We start from the raw sequence: 20,717 nt of genomic DNA on the forward strand, positions 1-20,717 counted from the left end.
GTTCCAACAAGTGTTTTAAAAAACTGATTCTAAAATTTAAATGGATGAGCAAAAAACTAAAAATAATCAAAACATTCCTGAAAAAGAATAACCGAGAATTTGCCCTACTGTATATCAAGACAATAAAGAGACAGTAAGTAACACATTGTGACATTAACACATGGATACACAAACAGAACAGAATATAGAGCTAAGAAACAAACTCATATATGTAGGGAAAATTAATATGAAACAGCAAAGGGAGAATCCACTCAATAAATGTTCCAGAAACAAATGGCTACCCATGGGGGCGAAAAAATACTGGAACCCCAACTCACAATGTATTAAAAAAAAAAAATCAACTCCAGATGGATTTTTTAATCTGAATGTGAAAGTTATTTAGAAGAAAATATAAAAAAAAGTATGTAAGACCTTGTGGTAGGGAAAAATTTCTTAAGACAAACAAAAGTTTCCCCCAAAACAAAATAATCATAAAAGAAAAAGATTAATAGATTGGTGACATTAAAATCAAGAACTTCTGTTTACTTAAAGGCACTTTAAAGAAAGTGAAAAATTAAGCCAAAAACTAAAACCCACAAACAGAATAAAGAGTTGTTATTTAAAATATATAAATATATTAAGAAAAAGACAAAGATTTTTTTTAATACATGAAAGATATCAGCAAGCATTTCAAGAAGGCAGAATACAAACAAGGACACTTTTGGCATTATTAGTAATCAGGGAAAAAGAAATCAAGAGCAGAACAAAATACTATTTTATAATCCATTCAACTAGAAAAAATTTAAAAGACCAACAATACCAAGTACTAGATAGCACAAAATGAATTCTTAGACACTGATGGTAGGAATGTAAAGTTTCCAAAAAAAAACTTTGGAAAACAATTATGAAGCTGAACATTTGCATTTCCCCATACATGCCCTAGAAAACTGACGCATGTACACCAGGATGTGAGAATATTCACAGCTGCATTGTCTGTGACAGCAAAAGGGTAGAAATAACTCAAATCCATCAACAAGAGAATGAAGGAACAAGTCATTTCACACAATGAAATATAATTAGAGCAATGAAAAGAAATAGCTACATGCAACAACACGCATGAATCCTAGAAACAATGCTGAGCGAAAAAGCTGTTAAAATTATATATAAAAATTTTATTTTTGAAGCTCAAAACTCAGGCAAAACTAAAAAGTATAGTGTTTAAGAATACATATTATTATTTTTTTGTGTGTGTGAGGATGATTAGCCCTGAGCTAACATCTGTTGCCAATCCTTCTCTTTTTGCTGAGGAAGATTGGCCCTGGTCTAACATCCATGCCCATCTTCCTCTACTTTATGTGGGATGCCGCCACAGCATGGCTTGAGAAGTGGTGCATCGGTGCGCGCCCAGGATCCGAACCTACGAACCCCAGGCCACCGCAGCGGAGTGCGCACACTTAACTGCTGCGCCACCAGGCCAGCCCCCATGTTGTTTTTTAAGAAGCACTAAAACGATGAACACAAAGTTGAGGACAGTAAATACCTCTACAGAGCAGACAGTGGGATGAAATGGAGACTAGCATGTAGGTTGATGCAACGTGTTAGCAATGTGACAGTTCTTAAATAGGGTACTGGAATCAAACATTATCATGTTGTTCTTATGCTTTACAATTTAATACCTTACATATATTAATTTATGCGTCAAATATTATGATAAAAATTTAAAACAAAGTATTAAAATTAATGCTTATTCAAGAGATAGTACATAAAAGTTCTCCTAATTGATCGACTTATTTCTTCCCAGTTTATTTTATACATATTCTATTACCATATCTGTGACATTCACTATTTATTTTATTTAAATTCCACACAATAATTTTAGAAATATCGTCAAGCACAGTGGATGTTAAGAACAAGTAAACAGCACTGTAAGGAAGAACATAATGACATTATGGAGAATTGTGTGAATGTTACATGCTATATTTACCCCCAAATTGATTAAAATCAAATTACAGTCATCTGATTTTCATTCATAAGCAGAAAGAATAAAAGAAATACATTAACATAATGTAGTGCACTTTATTCAACTGGTGTGTAATGGGCAAAGTCAGTTTCTTTGCAATGATATTACACTAAACAGATTAATCTTTCCTTAAAATGTTAGAAAACAGGAAAGATATCTTTTTAAATCTATCAATAGCAAAGTTTTTTTTTTTTTAAAATCTACCATTATGCTAGATGCTTTTGAAGATAAATTAGTTACTTGCCCTAATAGTTACAAAAAGGAGAGGGGGAGAAAGAATCTTGAATAAGTTAAGGACACAATCTCTTCAATGGAGACAAAACCTTAGAACTGCAAGCATTGTAGGAAAAAAACCAGATATGGAAAAAAGTCCAACTTTACCAAAACCATGTTGAAAAAATAGTGAAAAAGTGATCTATCCTAGATGACTCATCTTAATAAAAACAATAAATAACTCTAAAAGAAGTATATTCTTTGAAGAAAGAAATGAATTTCCTTTAATAATATAGCTCAATAAGCAAAGATTTGAGAAATCTCAATACCTTCTTTACTCAAAGATTTTATCTTATGTTGTTAAAGACAAACTGATATTATTCCTTAATTCTACTTGAGAGGAAAACTATTTTATTTTTAATTTGCCCAGAACGTGTACATAAAAATGAAAGCCAAGTAGTAATTCTAGGCAGTGAACTGCTCGGAATAATGCTCACTTGGTATTCATCCTAGGTCTTAAGTGTAGCCTGCCAAATGTAGCCCACTAGATTATTCTGAACCTCTTATCCAATTTCTTTTTCTAGAACCTTTGTCCCGTTTCCTCCTTCCTAGGAGGCATTTAGTTCACTGTTTTTAAAACACTTTGCCACAGGGGGAAGAAAGAAGGAAAAAGAAGACAAACACACATTTACTCTGCTACTTGAAGCAGCTCTAAACCATTACTAGGTGAGAAAAAGGCTGACTGTGACAAAGAAAGTATAAATCATAAGGCCTCTTATAGCCTGAGTGTCTTCAACGCTTTACATGTACAGCAATGTGGGGAAGGGATCTTTAGTCAGCCTTTCAGAGGAACAGCATGGCTATGGTGACTTCTCTGCTCTCTATAGACTCGCTTTTCTGCGAGAAGGTCATTAAAGGTTCATATTTGATATGGACCTTCCAGAGATTTCATAAAAGAAGGGGGTCAGAGGAGAGGAAAAAGAAGAAGGAAGACACTTTTAAGGTTGCTGCACATCACAGCATAACTATTCAGAGCAACCCCAAACAATCCTGGAGACTTCACAGGCTGGTCCACGGGATGGAGAACCCAGAGAGCCAGAAATTATTTCCACTAAAGACACCTAGTTAGGAATCTAACTAGATTTAAAAGATATTTTAAAAAAAAGCTTTCCATTGGAATCCTATGTGGCTAAATTACTCTGTCAAAATATTCCACTGTATTTAGAAGATATAACAAGGATGAAGACATAATAAATCTTGAAATATAAATGCCATAAGGAGAACTTCACATTCTTTTAATCGATTTTACTCATTAACAGACAATGTTGGAACTACCCACCTCACTGTCTTCCCCTCTCCACATATGTATCTTTTCATATTACCTGGAAAAATAATCACTATGCTTTCTATGACGAAAACCAATTTTTGCCTTTAAACTTTTATTTTTTACACAAAATTATACCCATTGTAACTAGTGAAAGAACACAAAGATGTATAAATATAAGTAAATCATCTTCTGCCCTTCCTCCCACCATTGTAACGTATTTGTATACAAATCTTTTCAAACTTTGTCCAATCCTATATAAGCATGTGTGTGTGTGTGTGTGTGTGTGTATGCTTTGATCAAACAAAAAAAAAAACGGTATTATATTTTACACGCTACATTGCAATCTCATTTTTCTTATTTTTCATAGCTCGTTCTCTTTTCTAATTTGGCATTATATAATAAAACAACTTTTTATTAATAGACTCAATTGTGGCTCAAAGCAACAAAAACTCATGATTTAACACTTATTTTTAAAGAATAGCTGCTATTTAGTACATTCAGGTTTGGCCGCCTTCTGTTTGCACTTTAACATAAATCCTTACAAAAGTGACCTCAAAATCATCACAGTCAATTGAAATAATTAACATTTTTAAAAAGCTGCATAACATGCCAAAATATGAAGGTACTACAATTTATTCAATTATTCTTCCACTGACTAGCATTCAGGTTATTTTAGTTGTCTTAGGTTTTTGTCATTTCAAAATAATACTGCATCCCATGAACGCACACATGCACACACGCGTAAACACAGCCAGCAGTATCCACTATACTGGTACTCCTATTGTTATGGGACAGTCTCACAAACAGAACTTTCAAAAGAGCTGCAACAATCTTTCACACGCCGACCAGCAATATACTAATATTGGGAAACAGCTATAGAACACGCTATGCAGCTAAAACATTTCACAAAGCAAAGTCCAGATACTTTTAGGTATCAATTAATTTAAGGTGATTTTTAATTTTGTGATATGCTTACATTGATTTAGTGTGGCTGCAATTATAAGGTATCTGTACAAGAATTCTGCAAGAATAAAGTCTATACTGGGGTTCATTTTAATTTACCTTTTTTTGACACTTCTGCCCCATTAAGTTCTTTTTGTGCTTCTTCAATTTTGTCTACAAAAAACAAAGAAAATTTTATAAATCAATTCATCATATACAAATAAGAACACAGTAAAACACATACAGTACTATAAACAGTGCCTGGCATATAGTAATAAATGTTTGCTGAATGAATTATTTATGAAATAAATGTGTGTAAACAGTTAAAGTAACGGTATATTCCCTTTTAAAATTATATTTATAATTTTAATCATGTCTTAGACACAAGGACCACTTCCAATTGTTTCCATAATGCAAATAATTAGTGCATTTTAAATACTGAACTATAGTTAAAAAATGTTTAGCTGCCTATAAAAATAATACTTTCCTTATGAAGACATGTAAGTGCTCCACAGGGATTTTATTAGAGAGATATAACAAATGCCTACTAGCTTAGAAACAAGTCTAAGCAAAGTTCATGGATGGCCTACAACCTAAGCCAAACATGGAAGGAAGAAAAGAAAGGATGGGACGCAAAGGGAATGAAGAGCGAAGAGCAGCATGGTACCCATCACTCTGCCAAGCCCTGGTAAGAGGACAGAGGGATCTATGAAGTGTGAGGGTAGAACACTGCATTACAGAGACTATATAAAATGAATGACTACAGAACTGTTAAATATGCACACAGTTTAGAAAGATTAGGTGTAACCCAGAAGCAACAGCTAACCCAGTTGGGAGGGCTCCCGACGGGAGAGGGAGGCAAGTATGGGCCCAGAGCCTGCAGTTCCTCCAGCTGAGGCTTTGAGCACAATTGGATTTTGTAAACAAGCACATGTCCTACTTTGATAACAATTAATTTAAATTTTATAAGGAAATATATATTTGATGACTATGACAGTAACCAAATCCAAGTTTAACACAGTGTCCTAAGTGCTTATTATAACGGTAAAAGTTACAAAATTCCCATGGATACTATTTTGTACTGAAATAAATATGCCAATAATTATATAATATTTTAGATAGTCCACGGAAGTATAGTTTAACCGCTTTCAAAATATTGGTACTTCAGCTATTTATGCCTTTGGGCATATACCCATCAGCCTCAAAATGATCTCCAATGCTAAACCTACCACAACTAGCCATGGAAGATGCAACCTCTGAAACTGCATCCTTCCCCAAATAAAGAAAAGGTTCAGATCCCATCATAGCCCTGAACACTCTGGTCTACCTGCCTCTTCCCCTATCTGTCTTGCCAGAAATGCTAGAAATTCAGATAACCTTTGATTTCCTGATCAAACTTCTTTCAATTGCATATTGACCCATCAGCCTGCCAAATCAAGGCAGAGCGGGACAGCAGGACTCAGGAAACAAGCTAGAGGGAAATATGGACATTAGACATCAGCTACAGTAAAAAATAACACGAGTTTCATCCAGACAAATGCATTCTCCACAGCAATGTCCTATTTGCTTCCTGATAATTATCAAATCTAGACAAGATTTAGGAGGATAGAGACAACCTTTAGAAATAATACAATTTTTCTTATTTGCAAACTTTAGTTATTTCTCATGAAATGATGAGTGAAACTGGAAACAGTCCTCAAAACAACAACAATAACAAACTCCTATTAAATGCAGAATGTGGATCCTACATTCAGCAGTAATTTTACTTTGAAGAGAAAAATACCAAATGCCTGGATGAAATCTATATTAATATAAGTAACAAAAGGACAAGGTCCACTTTTTCAAAAAATAAAATACACTAAGTACATTTCAGACATTCAATATGTAAATAAACAAATCACATAACTTAAATATATAGTCCTCGAAAAACATAAAAAGGCCATTATTTCTAGCCAGCAGTTCCCCCAATCGTAAGAACCATAAATAATCTATACATACATATTATATAGTCATAGTAGTAATGACTGTGTTTAAGAGTTTATGCACACATAATTTCGCATTATATAATAAAACAACTTTTTATTAATAGAATCAATTGTGGTTCAAAGCAACAAAAACTCATGATTTAACACATATTTTTAAAGAATAGCTGCTATTTAGTACATTCAGGTTTTGCCGCCTTCTGTTTGCACTTTAACATAACAAATCCTTACAAAAATGACCTCAATTTACATTTGATCACAAAATACTAGTCTTTGCTTTTAAATTTTTCAATTAAGTTGCCTTCTTCTCCGCACAGTAACAGTGTATATATACATCAGTAGATTCAGGACATCTACTATGTTAGGGATCAGCATCTACTTGAATGCTTTCACCTAAAGTTCCAGTTCAATAGGTAAGTACAACTTGCAATTAGAGAGCCTGTAACAGCCACTGAAAAGCTTCTGCTTCAGTCTTTATAAGAAGTTCTATTTATATTTAACTTATGTTTCATGATTTTCCTGGTAAAATAGGATGTTTTAAAGACACTCTCCAGGGCCAGCCCCGTGGCTTAGTGGTTAAGTGGGCGTGCTCCGCTGCTGGCGGCCTGGGTTCGCATCCCGGGCGCGCACGGACGCACCGCTTCTCCAGCCATGCTGAGGCCGCGTCCCACATACAGCAACTACAAGAATGTGCAGCTATGACATACAACTATCTACCGGGAATTGGGGGGAAAATAAATAAATAAAATCATAAAAAAAAAAAAAAAGTGGTTGATAAAAAAACTAAAAAATAAATAAAGACACTCTCCAAAATTACAGGGAAAGTAGTCATTTATTATATGCTCTTAACTGGTTCATACAAGGCAATTTACTGATATTTAAAGCAATATTTATCATTTTTTTCACTATGACCCAGAGCAAGAAATATGTTTTTACATTCCAATCAATTACACATGTGTATACAGATTATGTGTATACATAATTCAGAAACAGGCTTACCCACATTCTACTTTCTACCCTTTCCTATTAAAAATCAAACATGCTGCCTTGCCCAACTACATTGATTTTACAGCCCACTGCTGGATTGTAAACCTGCAGCTTGAAACTCACTGATATAAGGAGCAGCTCTCAGCACATCTTTTTTACCTTTTTCTTCTTCTTCTTTTTTTTTTTTTTTTTTACTCTTTTTCCATTACCAAGGGTAACACTTCCCAGCAATAACAATATATGTCATTATAAGCCTTGATGGGGGGGGGCATGTTGTTTAGAATGGGATCTCAGATTCTGAGACATCTTTCATCATGTACGCCCTCCTCAATGTCAGTGTTATCTGAGGTAACAATTTCACAAAGAACCACACATTCAGAAATAAATAGTAGTTTCTCTGTTGCTGTTGCTTAGAAACAAAAAGAGATATACACACAAAATGGACATTCATACCATGTTGGTAAATCTAAAGTAAGTGATGCATTCTTACTGTAATGAGTTTTTACTCTATTTAAATTAAGATGTAATTCTACTTAATTCAATTTTTACTAAATATACTCAGAGGAGCTGTCACCTGGAAAAGATTCCAGCAACACATGAACGGATCCATAATCTTTCCCGAGATCCAGAAGGCCCACGGCCGGAAGAATAACAGGCTAGGAGAGGGGCACTAACAGTATAGGTTATGTTCTGGTTCTGCAACTATTGAAAATTTATACCTTTTTATAGTTTTCCCTCTCTGATAGAGCACAGAAACTATTTGTTAATGGTAAAGGCTATGAACAATCTTGTATAATGCCTTACATATTTTAAAACTTTTGTTTATACAAGAAAGCAATGCAAAAATATTGTATTTTCATCATCCATAAGGAAGAAAAAAATGTTTCTTTATTTGTGTAACATAATCTGAAACAGCTGAGCAAAAAAAAAAGTCCTGGCGCCCTTAAGAAACAACCTTCCTTTTAGGGTTCTGGGAAGAAGGCTCGATACTTAAAAACAAATCACTTACAAAGATACAGCAATCTTCAGATCAGACTTCACAGTCAGCTCCTGCTCTCTGGCCACTGTCACCCCACAGAGAAGTGGAGGCGCCTCCCGCAACACTGCTTCTCAAGAGCCTTGGGATCCAGGACACCGCAGCTTGGGGAACCAACCCACTAAACTGTCAGAATTTGGTTCAACAAAAGCTGTGTGTTTTTATTGTGTTTAATGTCTACCCTGTGTCGGGTACAATAGGAAGAACTAGAGATAGAAAGAAACCAGAACGGCTCTCCTGGAGCGGCTCACAGATTACGAGATCCTTTAAACAACCATTTTAATATCAATTTGATGGTAAGTATAAAGGCCGAATTCCTCTGTGTGGCTCGCGAGATTCTTTGTGATCCCACTAACTCCTCTGCCCTCCCCCCGACGCCCACTCCTGTTTCTCTTTTCAGCTTCAGCCACCCCTAAGTGCAGGCTCCATCAGATCCCCTCCCACCCATTCCTTCTCCATGTGGCATCCTTTCAAGATGTCATCTCCTCCAGGAAACCTTCTCTAACATCCTGATTCAGAGCCCATCACTCCCTTCTCTGTGCCACCAACAAACCTGGCACATAGAACCCTGTTTCTCTATAGCCACATATCTCATCATTGTTAGCAATAATGACAATAGCTAGACCTGAGTGATTTACTGATCATATAAATGCTGACAATAACCTGCCAAGTGACACTGAGAAGCACTGATGTATTCTGAAAAAGAGAAACAGGAATACCTGCATGTAAATTTAAAATTGGCATTGGGTGATTTCACTGAAGAACCTAGCAGTTTTATCCTCTTTAACATTATAAATGATTTCAACATTTGGGAAACCGTATTAGTACACAGAAAGCACTTAAATCAACCATTTATTACTCCATTTGATCTATCTAATTTAAATGATTTCTACCTTAATTCTATTAGCTCATCCTTCTCTCTTGCTGTTCTGATAGGCACCGATAACCTCTGCTCTAACACCATAGTCTCTCCCTCTTCGCTTAGCCTAAAAACATAGTTGAAATGCTAATAGTAAAATTTTATGAAGTAGAACCTAATGAACTGCAAAAGGCACCTCTATTTACTGAAAGAGATACTATCTGACTGAAAAAAGATCACCATATGTGACTACACTATTTTTACTACTGAATAAGCATAACTCCTACGTCCCCTCATTCCACGTCAGTACAAGCTCCTTACTCTTACTGTCAACTGCTAGAGCTATTTCAATAAGACAAAATATATGACAATGACATAATGTTCAAAATGCATCCAATACCCATAGCCATTTATACATGCTCTTCTAAATGAAGATTATCCCTGTGCTCACTATTAAATCAGCAAAGTAAACTTACATTTATAAGTAATACATTTCAACCTATAAGTAACACCTCTTTCATATGTCTGGACCTGTGTTGTTCAGGAAGATGACACTACAATAATGTTGAAAATGATAATCTAGACTAGTGATATTTCAAATGGGAAAATATTGCCTGAAGTAAGTGAAAAAAAATCAGAGACTCTGCGAATGTATTTGAAAATTGTGATTAACTAGTAAAACTTCCAGAAAAACATAAAATTATTCAACTGGATCCAGGAAGAGGAAAACTCAATCAGAATAACAAACACGGATGAAATTAGAGGAAAACTCAACCAGAATAACAAACCCGGATGAAACTGAGAAAGTTACCAGAGAATAACATAGAATTACCTTTTTTAAAGGTTCCAGGCCCAAATTCTTTCCAATTTTGAAGAATAAAGCATTTCTAAACTGTTCTAGAGCACAAGGTAACAGAAAAGGAGTTCTAAATCATTTTATATAGCTGGTATGACCCTGATATCAAAATGTGACCAAAGGGGCATACAAATCAACAACACTACAGACAAGTCTCATGTATGAATACCGATTTAACAACGTAGATCAAGAAGTGTATTCACAGACTAGAAAGCCACACCCGAGTAGGGTGTAAAATAAGTATGCAAAGGTATTTCAATATTAGGAGGCATGTTATTATAATTTGTAACAGCAATAGGACAAGGGAGGAGGGAAAAGGCAATTTAAATAATGCCTGAAATACATTTGAAAGATAAACCACATCTATCTTTAGAGTAAAAAAACAAACAAACAAAAAGCCCTCGACAATGAATAGAAAAGGATACATTTCACCATATTAATGAAGTGTTATTCTAATAAACACCCTAGACAAAGAAATTAGCCACTAACCTGTTATCACTTCCTTTAGGAAGTCTTCCCTGACCCACTCCCTCAGCCCCTGGTCTGTGGCCCCCCAGCACTGTCTCAACCTCAGAGAAGCATTTATCACATGATATTCTGGGATAACTTCTAAAATACAAAAACATTAACAAACACAGTTCATTCAGTTCGCAATATATTTATTAGTCCCTGTGTGCTAGCACTAAGGATACACAAAGATGAACGATCCTACCTGTAGGAACATACAGAAGTCAACAAGCAATTCCCATACATGTGGTAACGGTGTGACTACATGCCCAGGGTGCTGAGGGAACACAGAAGGGGAGATGTGGCTGTCTTGGAAATAGGAGCAAGAGTCCTGAAATGCCTTCATGGAAGAAATAATCCATGGGCTGACTACGAACAGCAGACAAGCCATCCCACCATGGAGAGAAGATGAGGGCATTCAGGTAGGGAGCATGACGAGGTGGGAAAGGCAAAGCAGCAGAGAACAGGACTGTGTGTCAGGAACTCAAAGCAGTTTGGAAACATAAATCTGGAGAGGGCAGGTCTAAAGATACAAGATTTGGGAGCTACCTTCTTATATAACCGGTAGTTAAAACCATACCACAGAGTTGGTGGAAGCAAAAATATAACTATTCCGTGAAGTAATTTGGCCATAGGTATCAAGATCTTTGAAAATCATCTCTATCCTTAAATATAGTGATTCAACTATTGGAAATCTAGATAGACTAAGAAAGGAGTGGAATAAAAGCTATTTATCACAGTGCTTTTCATAACAGAAAAAAAGTAAATAATAGCACCTGGAATATAGGAGGTACTCAATAAATATTTGTTGAGTGAATAACAGAGAAATGGTTAAATAAATCATGATACTTGCATATGATAAAATATTACAGAACCATCATATTTTAGGTTTCTAGAAGGACATATTGAATCAAAAACTACAGAAATGGTGCCCTACATTGTACAGGTTTTAAAAACTTTGACAAGTGGTTTTAATGGGCCACCCGCTTTCAGTGAAGAATCATGGGTGGGAGGCAGCCCCAACTCTTAAGGACCAGGTAGAGTAAAAGAACCCAAGAAATGGGCCCAAAAAAAAAGGAACGGCTGAAAAAAATTAGGAGAATCAGAAATGACTTTGGTCACAGAAGTCAAGAGAACAGTGTTTCATTGTCAGATCAGTAGATGATGCAATTGATAAAGACTGAAAAAGCTTCCACTGGACTGAGCAATTGAGAGGTCCCGGTGATACTTCACAAAGCATGCAGTGGAATGGGGAGGCTGGAGGACAGAGGGCTGAGAGAGTGAAGGGACACGAGGTAGAGGAGAGAACAGAGCAGAACTGTCTTTCAAAACACTCAGCAGAGAAGAGAGTGAACTGGAGGGCCTGAGAGAAACACAGCATCAAGGGAAGGTTGTTTGGTGTGTTGCTCAAATATGTTTATAGACCCAAGGGGAGGAACCAATAAAAAGAGAGCAAAGATACAGGAAAGAGTGGGGGATATGCAAGGGCAAGGCTCTGGAGAAAGTAGACAACAGCATCAAGAGTCCAGGTGGAGGGCTGGTTTTGAATAGGAAAATACCCAAGGCTATTCTCTGAGGTCAGAGGGAAGGAAAAGAGCAAGGTATGTCAGGTGCAAAGTCTGCCGATGGATGCGTTTGAGGGAGTTCATATCCAACTGCCTCAATTTTATTGAGATGAGAGGCATGGTTGTCCATGCCATGGACATGGTTGGTCCATGTCCATGTCCAATTCCAAAGAAAAAGGAGTTTAGTGTTGGTGTAAGGGGTCTTCGAGACTGGTGACGGTTAAAGTTACTGATGAGAATGGAAGAGCTGACCAATTTTAAGGACAAATAAAAGCACTGATGACCAGCATCTAGGGATCTGTGAATGTGGAAACCCATGCATTTTTGACGGTTCCAATGTGCACAGCAGTGAAATTTACCTCAACGAGGTTTGGTAACCTGGGTAAAGAAATGAAGAAGGAAGGCCAAATTTGGATTTTTCCAGGAGGAAGGACAAAGAATTCAGTGAGATGAAGGTGTTAGAGAGTAGTTCATATGATCAACCAAATATATAAGATGGATAGCGGCTAGGAAGGAAGTGAGAAAGGGGAAGAAGATGTAGGTACCAAGAGCAGGGGAGAGGAGCTACGAGTCTGAGGCCAAAAAATCTGGCTAGAGGTTATGATCAATTTCTGATAAAGGGTTCATTCAAGGGTTTTAAAAAGATCCAGAGTGGCTTTGGGTAAAGCAGGGTAGAGATAAAGGTTAACTGGACATGAACAATCCCTTAATCTAGTATGGTAATAAGTCATGGAATAGCAAAGATTAAGAACAAAATATGCCATAATAAAATTTTAAATGTGAAGTGCCTTATCTTGCTATACTTTTATGTATACATCAAAGTATATGTTTACGTACTTTGCAAAACTGTTCATTTAACATTTTCAGAAAGCATGTTTCTACTGTGACACGAAGAAAAACTTAAAATAGTTCAAAGAGAAAAGTAGATATAAGCTCCATTATGTGTTTAAAATTACGGATCCACTAAATGCAATGTTTCTTCTATAAGAAAATCATCTTGATATCAAAACTGATCACAAAAGTAACCAAATGTACGTAGACACATAAAGAATATATTACACTGAACCACCTAAGGCTTTTAAATTATTTTTTGTCTCTTAATAACACATCACGTGGTTTCACTTCACAGACAGTTACTTAGCCCTCATCAGTAGACTGAGAACTGCATCAGGCCACTGTGCTCCAATTGTGCTTTTAATAGTGGGGTAATTATATCTGTTTATCCCTAGAGGGTGCGAGGAAGACGGCTGGCTTTCAGGGTTGAGCACGCAATTCCTAAGTAAAAAGCAAAGCATACTCCCAAAATCTTCTTCCCAAAACCTCACATGGCTTCAGAGCCCACCTGAGTCCAGCCGAGGGGTTAAGCTTGATGAAAAGCCCTTCTTTAGACAGCTGCCAAAGCAACTTGGCCCAAGGTCGAGTCCACCCTTCCAGCTCCTGGTTCGATGACTCTTCATACATTATCTAAACAGCAGAACTCAAACTTTGCTGCATATTAGAGTCACTTTAATAGAGTCGTTTAAAAATCTGTGTATCAAGGCTGCACCTCATACCAATTAAATCAGCATTTTTAAAAGTTTTCCAGGTGATTCCAACATGCAGCCAAACTTGAGAATCAACGTTCTCTAAATTACAGATATTATCAGATCAAGATTCAAAATTGTATAAAATCCAAGTGGTTAGGAGAAAAAGTCTTATCAGGTAGCTCTTCAAAGCAACTTTTTATCCAGTAACAGGGGCAGCGCAGCAACACCGTCTGCCTGCCTTATCAAAGGAGCTGCTGTGTCAGTGGATACCGTGGAGGATAAGGAAGGGAACGCTCAGTGTGCACTTCAGGCTAAGGAGGTCCAATTAAATTATGCTTCTAAAATACAAAGCCAAAGCATATATTCTTAATGAGTATTATACCAAAAATAGATTTATTGTTCATTACTAATATGAGCCCTAAACTAGAAAATAAATTTCCAGCTGAAAATGCAATGTTTGAAAATATAAGAACTATGTAAACATCATAAACTATTGTGTAAAGATGCTGAAAATTGACACAGATTAATATAGTTTTCTAATAATTACATTAAAATACTCTGCCCGTTGTGGTTTAGATATTATTATTAGAGTATGACAACACTGGTTTCCTCTTCCCATTTGATGATTTCTGATGCAGTGAATGGAAGGAGGTAGTCATGGTAACCATGGTGGGAGAGAAAGAATACGAAGACAGAGGGTACTTACCCCGAGGCTCAACGCCAGAGTCCACTGAACTTGGGTTACTAACCGAGTAGCGGATTCACACATGTATGCATGTGCACATGTGCGTCCCCATGCGTGCATGCGCGCGCGCGCACACACACACAGACATACACCACATACACACACGCTGAAGTCAGGGCTAAGGATATAGATGTAGAGATGGTTGAGAGAGGCCCAGGAGATGGGAATCTCAAAGTCTGAAAAAAAACTCTTCTCGCTTTTCAGGTTGGCTATGTGCCCCACCCCCGGTCAGCAAATAACACATCAAATTTTCTTAAAGACTCTCTTACTAAAAAAGAAAAGAAAAGAAAAGAAAAGAAAATGAAGAATTAAAGACAAAGTGCTGCTATTACCTAAAGCAAAAATATAGAAACTAAGCTGAGTGACCTCGGGCTATATGACCAACCCGAGCTGCCCACCTTCTACATGCCTGGGGGCTCTTCCTGGAACAGCCTCCTCACCTCCCCCCGCCCCCCCCCCCCAAGCCTACTCGCCATTCATTCCTCATCAGGAAACAGTTGTGCTCACAGCATTCTGGGGACTATGACAACTGTACTATGGGATGGGGTAAATAATATTTTGATATTTCAGATTTCTGGTTCCAATGGTTCCATTTTATGATCTCAAATTACCACAGACACAAATAAAGCCATATTCTCTAAGAAGTGAAAAAAAGAGAGAGGATGAAGATCAGAAATGTGAGGGAAGAAGGAAAGAAATAGTGGAAATAACTGTCCAAACGCCTTCTGGGTAGAGGAAGAGTATTTAGAGGCACCGGAGACTGGACAGGGAAGACTACAACTACATTTCTTCCAGAACTCTAACTGGAGGAAATGTCAGCTTGGGGTAAATGATATTCTGACATTTCCGTTTTCTACTACAGACTCAGCCAAGAGCTGTCACTTACGACTTTCCCAACTTCCCACCACGGGATTTATCTGCACAGTGTTGGCCTCACCTGCCAGTGAATGTCCCAGCTCCACCCTCCTCCCCGTAAGTCTGGCTGTTGTGGTTACAGTGGTTCAAGCCCTGGCGCCTCCTGGTTGATGCACAGCCTCCCTTCAGCAAGATTCACCTCTACGCAAAGACTTGAACTCCAAAACACCTACGCCACATCACAGAGACGCTGAAAAGGCTTCTCTCTGTATGACATTAAGCAGATGACTACATTCTAATTTAAAAGAAAACAAGAATTTTTCACAAATTCAGCAGACACAATACACTCATTATCTAATGTATACATATGGGCACCTCTCACAGTTCTCTTTAAGCTAATTTTATCTGATTTTGTCTTATTTTTTATTGTGAATTTTTATTTCAAAGAGCATTCCATATTTCAAATCTACAAACATGCATTTAACCAGTAATTCATATAAACAAAGCCATAAATAGAGCTATGTGGGACAACAAATGCATGTTCAAATATAATCTGATGCTATCTAAAGCATATCTGGAATCGTGAAAGCCACCAGTTAAAACAATTTTTAAAGAAATCTATTATAAATTTGACCATTTAAAAATGGACCAGTGGTAGAAAACTCTACAGGACAAACCATCTAGTTTTTTTGATAAATAATTTACCAAGAAAAAAAGAGAATTGGAAAGGGTACCTATACATCAGAAGACACATAAACCTATAAAATACGTGGACCTTATTTGTCCTGATTCTAACAAAATATTTAAAAAATTATGACTCTGTAGAGAACTGGAAATTTAAACACTGATAGGATATTTGATCATATTAAGGAATTACCTTTTTTATGGTTTCATAAAGGTACTGTCATTATGTGAAAAATATTCCTTGTCTTTCTGAGCTTATATAATGAAAACATATTAATGAAATGATATATTTGAGCTCTGCTTTAAAACATTATGGGAGGGGGAAGCGCCTAGGGGAGTAAATGAAACCAGACTGCTCCCAGCTGTTAATTACTAAAGCTGGATGACAGGTAAGTAGAGGTTTATTACACCATTCTATTTTATAATAATTTTGAAACTTCCATAATCAAAAGTTTAAAAAAGAAATAAAAAAAGGAACCCAATCTGCAATTAAAAAAAAAAAAACTTAAAATATTACCAAAGTATAATTACTGTACTTTTACAGTGTTCAAATAATAATCATAAGCAAGAAAGGATATAGAACGGTGTTAAGTAAACGAAGCAAGTCTCTAAAGGCTCAGCACACAGTGGGTACTCAACAAAGGTTGCTGCCCCCAGAAATAATCAGAGCCAAGAGGAAAGCAAATAATTTCTGAACTACCACTAGGAGTCAGGTTTGTACACATCAAAGCGGAAAAGGATAACAAAAACAACAGAAAATGGTTTCTAGAAATACCACATCCAGCGTTCTTAACTCCTTCTGCTGGGGCGTGGGGGAGGCAGGAATCTGAAGGCTGGAAAGCTTTCCCAGATACAAAGTTAAAAAGACAAACAAATCAAAAAAACAAAACGCAGCAGATCAATGTATATAATATACTTCCATTTTTGTTGAAATATAAAAACGAATGTGCGTGTGCGTGTGTGCGCGTGTGTGTCAAAGGGTGCATGAGTCACTGCTGCTTGTGCTTACAGCCATCCCTGGGTAAAGGGGACCAGGTAACAAAGACATGTATTTCACTGTACTTTTTTACTGTCTTTTCTGTTTGAATCAGTTAACATTGTGAGATTTACTTCAGTTTAGAAGTTTAAACAACAATATACGGTAGAAGAAGAAAATAATATTTCTACCCAAATTAACCACTGTCAGCATATTGGCACATTAGGTTCCAGGTTATTTTTCACACTTTTTAAAATAAAATGACACAAGAACTATATGAGCACACTGTCTTTTTTGGTTTTAAAATTAGAACATCGCCATTCTACTCCAATACTGATCCATCACTTTTTCAATTTAAAAAAAAAAAACTAGTTAATTAAAAAAAAGAAGAAAATGAAACTTTAAAATGTCTCTATTAAAAAAAAATCCTTATGACCACTGTGTAGCCTCTCCTAGGAAGCGACACACACACACACACACACACACACACACACACAGATGCATACAATCTCAGAGACTGCAGCAATCTATGGAGACCCTAAATCCTGGTTAAGAACCTCTGATATAGACCTAATTTACACCATCACTATTCTTTTGCATTCTGATAAGGATTCAAAGGTACATTTTCACAGTGATATTAAATATTAAGTTTTTTTGCATGTTTTCATTTTTTCAGTTATTAAATTTCTCCCCAAATAATATAACAATGTAGTTCTTACTAATACAAACTATTCTTATCTAGCCATATGAAAAAAAGAGAGAAAAAAGTAGATAATTCGAATGATCTGTTCCTTTTCCTAATTTACCAGTCCAATTATATTTAACAACTATTTACAGAGGAGAAGAATAGATAGGAAAGGAAAAAATACTGATACCAGTACATCAGGCATTGTGCTTGGCACAGTACATCTCATTTCATCCTTAGAACCCACCACGTGCAAAGATTTGACCTAGATACAGTGTCTTCCCTTCGGAACCCAGGCTTTAATGGAGATAAAAACACATTAACCAAATAAAATATATTAATGTATAAGTAACTATAATATACAGTAAACAGTGATAACCTCACGATAGCAAAAGGAAGAAAGGACAATGAAGCAAGCTCTCATATTACATGCCCCACTTATTATCAATCTACTTCTGCTCACAACAGCGTGTAGTGGACAGTATTGTAGTGGTGAGATCTTCCAGCAGCTCACCTACAACCAGCTGCCAGTCAACCTGGGATACCAAACTCATGAACCAAACGGATCAGAGCACTCTCTTATTCCTCCACCTTGCCAGCTTGGGAGGCTTCCCAGGGTCTCTTAACTCTTTAGATAACTATCTGCCTAATATGAAAATCTTTCACTGATAGCAAGAATTTACTATCTACTCATTTAGGACTTCTGGCTTCTAGTAATGGCAGAGTGGCTTATATGGGACTAATTATCCTGTCAATAACAATAAACTATGGACAAAATATTTAAAAAACATCAACGACAACAACAAAAAAGAAAGTACTGGAGAGTAACCAAAAGCAGGCAGAAACTGGATGGAATCTGATCCTTGAAGGATGAGAAGCAAATGAGGTAAGATTAACATTTCAATGGCCTTTCCCCAGAGGGCTATCACCAGTCCACGAAGAGCACTGCTCAAGCAGAAAGCAGTAGTCATACTAGGCTGAGGACACAGAATTAGAGTCTGGGGCTGCTACAACAGCTGGAATATCAAGGCGAGAAAATCCAAGAAAAGAGGAGACCCAGAGAAGGGAGTCCAGAATCTGTGAACAAGCCCATCAAATCCTTGGCTGGCTCCTGAATTGCTTGTGTGTGGCATAAGACTTCAAGGAACTCGAGGGAAAGCAACCCAAAGGCAGACTGAAGGAACTGAGCAAAGTATCTGCAGCTATCAGTACTGGTACAGCGGACAGGGCATTTGGAATTCAAGTCCTGCCACAATAGAGGGGCCAGGTAAACACCTTATATTTACACTGAAATCTCAGAAGGCCATGCCTTAGGATTAACATCATAGTCTTGACTCAGGGCAAATCAAACAGTCCTACTCTGAAAAGCCTATAACCAAGCCTCCACAAATTTCAAAAGATCTGATATTAATTTAACTATCTGCTGGAACAAAACTCAATAATCTTCATATGAAGATGACAGAAGCCAGAGCCTGTAAAACATGTCAACTACATTGTTCTCTATACAATAAAAAATTACTAGACATGTCAATCATGAAATTGTGACACATACACACAGAGAAAGCAGTAAAAAAAAAATCAAGCCAACAAATGTCAAAGATGTAGTAATTAGCAGGCAAGGAATTTAAACTAACTATAATATAGGGTAAATAATTTACAAAAAAAAAGAGATGGATATATAAAGGATCACTAGAAGAATATCATAAGAGATACAGAAAATTTAAAAAGAATGGAAATAATCTAACAGAAAAATACAATAGCTGAAATAAAAATTCACCGGATGGTACTAAAGGCACATGAAACACTGCAGAAGAAAAGATTAGTGAACTTGAAGACAAACCAATAGAAAGTATACAAACTGAAGCAGAGAGAGAAAAAGGAACATAGTTTCAACGATCTGTGGAAGAGTATAAGGTAATCTAACATATATGTAACTAAAGTCCCAGAAGGAGAGGAAAGAGAAAACTGGGAAGAAAGAATAACTGAAGAAACAATGGCCAAATTTTTCCCAAATTTGACTAAAAACATCAACCTACAGATCTAAGAAGCTCAGTGAACTCCAAGGAGGAGGAATACAAGGAAACTACACATAGGCATGCCATAGTGCAATGGTAGAATATTGGGGGGTGGAGGTGGCAACAGATTTTTAAAGTGCTGCAGAAAAGAAAATGTCAAGCCAGAATTTTATATCTAGCAAAATTATCTTTCAAAAATGAAATCAAATAAAGATATTTTCAGATAACAAAAGTTGAGAAAATCTGTTACCAATACCATGAGCAATGCTTAAAGTAGAGATAAACACTGAAGGAAAATGACAACAAATAAAAATACATATCTATATTAGAACCCAGCAAACTATGGCCCATAGGCAAAATCCAGCCCACAACCAGTTTTTGTAAGGCCTGTGTATTATATTTAATGTTAAAAAAAGAACAAGAAGAATATGTGATGGAGATTGTATGAGGCTGAAAAGCCTAAAATATTTACTACCTGGCCCTTTTCCAAAAAAATTTGCAAAGCCATGATTTATAAGAAGGAAGAAGGGGACGGATGAAGGGAGAGGGGGGGAGAGACGGCAAATAAAAAAGATTTGATTTTTATTTTCCTCAATTCTTTAAGACAACTCACTGCTGAAAGCAAAAATAACTGTATTATAGGGTTTATAATGTATCTATAAAATATGCAACAAAAACATTTACTCATCTAATAATGCCCCCAAGCCCAAGGTTATCCCTAAATAATGAACTCACACAACTCTGAATCTTAGTATCTTTAAACCACTTCATATTATTTCATGTAAGTGTTAAAATACTAGACTGAAATGATTATTTTTTAAAAAATACAAAATTGTATAGATGGTTTGTTCCCAATCTATTTTCCAGTACACATTACAAATAGCAAGCATAGTCACCTATGAAAATCTTTTGAAAAACTGAAAGCACCCTCTTTTTAAAAGATGTTTTAAATAAATTA

At 36.4% G+C, this 20,717-nt stretch overlaps 1 protein-coding gene across 5 annotated transcripts in view; it reads right to left on the bottom strand.

Annotated features, from left to right (window-relative positions):
• Positions 1-20,717, bottom strand: part of HIVEP1 (HIVEP zinc finger 1) — a 141,446-nt gene that overhangs the window by 62,482 nt on the left and 58,247 nt on the right. For all 5 annotated transcript variants that reach the window (XM_058555256.1, XM_058555257.1, XM_058555258.1 and 2 more), the window contains one exon: positions 4,602-4,655. In XM_058555256.1, coding sequence (XP_058411239.1) covers positions 4,602-4,655 — 54 coding nt within the window. The remainder of the gene's footprint in view (positions 1-4,601; positions 4,656-20,717) is intronic.

The sequence above is a fragment of the Diceros bicornis genome, chromosome 14, assembly GCF_020826845.1.
Source record: "Diceros bicornis minor isolate mBicDic1 chromosome 14, mDicBic1.mat.cur, whole genome shotgun sequence".
NCBI lineage: Eukaryota > Metazoa > Chordata > Mammalia > Perissodactyla > Rhinocerotidae > Diceros > Diceros bicornis.